We start from the raw sequence: 4,923 nt of genomic DNA, 5'->3' as shown, positions 1-4,923 counted from the left end.
AGCAGCCTCTCCAACACTGCTGGGGCCCGGCCAGGACTCCGGCCCTCGGAGCTGTGTGAGGAGGGGGTCCCACGGGCTGAGCGCCCCCTCAGGTCCAGCACGAGGTCCCACCCACCAGTCACCTCCAATTACGGCTTCCCAGGGCACAACGTGAAGCACAGCCCTTCTCCCAGCAACCTGAACACCGATCACAAGCACCATCAGAAACATGTCCTACGAACCCTGAGTCGAGTCACTAGAGCTTTCACGTTATGGCTAAGACAGGCGGTGTCCACTAGGAAGCACCACAAACTCAGTCCTGGGCGGTGAGATGGTGTCCCCCAGGTCTGGACCAGGCAGAGGTGGGGCCTGGTGGACGTGGGCTTGGCTGGAGAGGACCTAAACTTTCAGTCGTCCTGTTTTCACGTGCGAAGACACTGAGGCCAGAGATGCTGTCACCTGCCCAGCCTCGCAGAGTAACTGGTTGGCAAAGCCAGGTCCCCCAACCTTCCTTTGTTTCCCTCTGAAACTCCGGCAGCAAGTATCTGGAAAGAGCCAATGGGACGGGGCACTGAGGGTTGCAGACCTCACAGGCTCGATGACTAACTAGGACTGACAACAATCACGGTCATCACAGCTTGTTACAGCGCAAGGACCCAGAGGAAAACCGGCAGAGAAAAAGGCATGGAACAAGTTAGGGGGAGACCAGGCACAGCTGCCAGAGCCCCGTTAGTCACCCCAGGACACACACAATCCTCCAATGGGCGGGCGACACACATGAAGCACTGTCAACCAGGGACGCGCCCCGAGCCGGGGTGTCCAGGGTTCTTCTCGGGGGTCAGTCACAGAAGCGCCAGACGCCCAGAGGGAAGGCAGGCGTTTGCTGTCCCATACTCTCAGTAGGAACCATCCAAGCAAATGGGTCCCATGTGCTCAAGGCCCTCAGCGGGCAGAACGGTTACCTGTCAGAACATTCCAGAGGCAGCCTGTCGTCAAACAGGCCCTCCTTGGAAACGGCAGGCTCCCAGCGGCCTAGCCTGCTGAGTCAGCCTGCGCCCACGCACGAAGACGGAGCCTGCAGGTCAACCTCAGACCCCCCGCCACACCACGAGCACAGACATGGCACCCAGCTCTCCGGGCCTGGAGGAACAGCTGGCAGGGAGCAGTCTGTTTGGGTGGTCTGAGTTCTCTCATTTCTACTTAGTGTGGGAACCCCAAGAGAGCAGGAGCTCTAGTTTGACAAAACAACAACAACAACAACAACAACAACTTTAAAAGAATACATGAATTCTTTATAAAGCGCAACTAAAAAACGCTTCCTCAAAATACATCGATATGTCGCGTCAAGGCAAAACTTGAAGCACAAAAAAGAGGCTTGAGCAAAATTAACCTCCCTTAATCCCAAGAAATAACGTAAAGGTAAAAAAAAAAAAAAAAAAAAAAGGAACTAAAGATCAAGACAGTTTGTGGCAGGTGACTCGAGAACAGCCCTCCTGTGCCCTCTGACACCCACGAACGCACGTGCCGGCGAGCAGTCATTCTGGGGGCTTTCCCGTGGAAGCAGGGCTCTCCCGGATGCACCACGGGACCCGGTGTGGGTCCCACTTCTCCACAGTGGGTTCCCCTTGATTTTAACAGCGAGTACTCAGAGGTACAGAGCTAGCTGGTGACGACGAATCGTGCTGTTCTGTAACTCCAGTTTCCCCACCGGCCATAAACTAATAAAACTGCTGTCCTGAAATAGCCTACTCTGGACTTAACCCGCCTCGCTGCACAAAGAACCTAAAGAAGTTCATGAAGACAGTCACGGAAGTAAACTTTAATGACACTGGACGGGAGGAGGAGGATGAGAATGCGAGGAGTCAGAGACTACGGCACGAAGTTCACCCCTAAACTCTCAACTCTTGCTGCTGGTGAGCCACAAATTTAAACTGTTAGCAGCTAATTTGAAGAGAGACAAACAGTTAAAAGATTCAGGGTTTATAAGAAACAAGTCAGAAGCACCACCACAGCTGCTTAGAACACAAGCAGCACCACGCTCCCAGGCAGAAGTGACAGGGCCCTCTCCCTGAGGAGGCTGCACAGAGGGCGTGGTGGCCCCAACGCCTCCTCTCTCAGGGTTAGGTGACGGCTTCTCCGGGCAGGTTCCTACATGCCCCCAACAGAAGCCGAGGGAATCCCACAGGGCAATTCAAGGAAAGTGGCTCCAGGGAGGACACTGTGACATGGTTCCAGTACACACTTACTAGTGGGCTAAACCACGTACTGACTTCAGAGGATCTTAGCAGCGGGTGCCGAGCACCCTTTGGACAATTCTGTTAAAACTCTGTCTCTCAGGCAGGCTTCTGGCAATGGAGTTCAAGGCCGTCCTGACAGAGTAAAGAGCCGCGTGCTCTAACCATCAGCAGGACGGGGTCGGTGCTGACCCCTCTAGTGAAGGGACCGGAGCCTAAACCACTGGTCAGCGCACGAAGCCCCTGCCCCCACGGGGCTCACACAGCATAGCTGACTGTGGGATAAGGTGCCCGCGTCGTGGCTGCCCACCACCATCACCGCTGCCACTGGTGAGGAAAAGCCATCAAGGACGTGAGCTGGCTCCTCATGACAGAGGCAGCACAGCAACACGACGACTCCCCAGCTAGCAGCACTGAGCCCTGATCCACGCTGGGCACCACGCCCAGGCTCAGCACACACCTCCTCCCAGGAACTGTGGGACGCTGGGACCCAGAAAGGTCGAGGCCTTGCTCAAGGCCACAGCCCTAGAACTGGCAGAGACAGGATTTGAATGCAGGCAGGCAGACCCCAGGGACTCTACTGAGTCCCCCAACAGAGCGGGGATCACATAAACCCAACACCTGAGCAGCACTCTCAACACTTACAGCAAACAGACAAAAAGGAGCTGTCCCAGGGGGTCCTGGCTGGTCCTCACTCGGGGGAAAGAGCTCGGAAGGAGAGCCTCACCCCACAGGCACTCACTGCTGTCACACTAACACATGCCGTGAAGAAACGGCCCATCTGGCCGTGGCGAACACTTAGAAAGTTCGGGCCAGCACTGGCCAGACCGCAGCCGGCTGGGTTCCAGGAGCCCTTGACTTGCCCCTGGTAGCCCCGTCTCCTACGTCTCCAGGGCAGCTCACGTAGCAGGGACACAGGTGAGGAGCAGAAGGGGCCAATAATGATCAGAGACCAACTCAGAAACCACAACCTTCACGCAGAAGCAATGGAATTCGTTAACTCCCTGAAAACAACCTACATAAATGCACGTGAAGCTGTTCACCAGGGCCTGTGCCCACATACTTTAAAGGCTGGCAACGAGGTCAGTGGTGTCTATGGCTCTATGAAATCAAGGTACCAGCCTGTAAACACAAACCCCCAGGCAATAAACACACTAACATCCAGTGCCCAGTACGTGCCAACCTTCCTACCCTTGCCCCCAACCTGCATCTCCAATGGCGTTTCCCTGTGCTCATCCAGTGGTTCGTCTAGCTCAGCAAATCAGACTGACGACAACCAGGAACCCATGTGGCACAATAAGTCGGAAGCACCACCACCACATGCCAGCAACAGCAATTAGGTCTACAGGTGGGACAGGCTTGCAGCTCAGACGTCCTGGTGGCCGGGCCCCACTCACCATTGGAGAGCGCTTGCTGGAGCTCACTGTCGGATATCACACCGCTCCGATCTTTATCGACCCTACAAAATCAAGAGCAGTTCAGCTGGCGATTAAAAGTGCACAAAAAGCACAAACATTTAACCCCTCTGACCACCACCCCACGCAGGTTCTGGCATATTCCTTCCCATGGACCCTTCGCTTTGCTCTGCTGGAGCCCCTGAACCCATCCTCAGCATGCCATCTGCCTAAGGCCAAGATGCTTCTCCCCAAAGAGCCCAAGTCATTTTTACACTCATTCCCCTTCTCAGGACTTTCTCTTTGATTCTGCCTTGGCCTGTCTAAATCCACCCGCACCAGTTTCTCTCTTGTTCACAAACAGGAAAAGATTCTCAGTCAACTAAGTCATTCCCTGACCATGAGTCACTCAAGTTTCGGTCATTCATTCAGTGGAAGGACAGCCATGGACAGAAAGAGCTCAGGTAACGGTCAGCTGCCCCGGCAGCCATCATGTCCCCGCTTCTTTCCTGGCTGCTGGCATTTTAACGGTGCTGAGTTTATTTCCGTTTTTCTAAAACTAGCATCGCCTGGAGACCACCCAGAGCAGCAAGAACTCGTCCCCGAAACTGGGGGCCTTTGGCTGTTGCCAGGAGGGAGACAAAGGCCAAGATCCAGGGCGTCTTGGGAAGGCTCTGACAGCACAAAGGGGCTGGAGAGAGCAGCAGGCTCAGGGGGAGGCCAGGGAGAGGCTGAGGGGCATGGAGCAGGAGGCCGGGGGAGGGCCAGGGGGAAGGGCGCAGCAGGCCGGGGGCGGCTGGCTGCTGGCTACGGCGGACCCAACGGGTGGGAATAAGCCAGGAGGCCGGGAGAGGCCGGCGGAGCCCTGTGAGCGCCGCGGGCGCCGGGCCTCACCTCTGGAAGACGTTCCACAGAAAGCTCTGGTCCGGCAGCGCCGCGCCCGCGACTGGGCCGGGGCCGGCGCCGGGGCCCGGGCGGTAGGGGTAGGCGGCCATGGGCCGAGGCGCGCGGCTGGGCTGGGACGTGCGCGGCGACGCTGGAAGACTCAGGGCGGCTCCGCTTCCGCCTCCGCCGGGGGTGGGGCCCGGCGCTCACGCCACTTCCGGGAGCGCAGGAAGTGCGTGTCTCCGCGGAGGTCACGGGGCCAGCGCAACCAATCCCCTCGCGGGCCAGTTACCCGGCAACGCCCGAGTCCGGCAGCCCCGCTGCGTGTCTCGCCCGCAGGGTGTTCGCGGCCCGTGGCCAACTGGTTCGGGCACCGCTTCCGTCCGCAGAGCAGAGCGGACGTGACGGGCGGAAGGGGCGCCACTCGGGCA

At 57.6% G+C, this 4,923-nt stretch overlaps 1 protein-coding gene across 2 annotated transcripts in view; it reads right to left on the bottom strand.

Moving 5' to 3' along the window:
• PDCD6 (programmed cell death 6) overlaps positions 1-4,691 on the bottom strand; it is a 14,607-nt gene extending 9,916 nt beyond the window's left edge. For both annotated transcript variants that reach the window (XM_011373895.2, XM_011373896.2), the window contains exons 1-2: positions 4,502-4,691; positions 3,611-3,672 (exon numbers count right to left, since the gene is read on the bottom strand). In XM_011373895.2, the coding sequence (XP_011372197.1) occupies positions 3,611-3,672; positions 4,502-4,602 (163 nt within the window). In that variant the 5' untranslated portion in view covers positions 4,603-4,691. The remainder of the gene's footprint in view (positions 1-3,610; positions 3,673-4,501) is intronic.
• Between the last annotated feature and the right edge of the window lie 232 nt (positions 4,692-4,923).

Source organism: Pteropus vampyrus, unplaced genomic scaffold (assembly GCF_000151845.1).
Source record: "Pteropus vampyrus isolate Shadow unplaced genomic scaffold, Pvam_2.0 Scaffold235, whole genome shotgun sequence".
NCBI classification, from domain to species: Eukaryota; Metazoa; Chordata; class Mammalia; order Chiroptera; family Pteropodidae; genus Pteropus; species Pteropus vampyrus.
The sequence above is the reverse complement of the archived record's forward strand: the minus strand, read 5'-3'. Positions and strand labels throughout refer to the sequence as shown.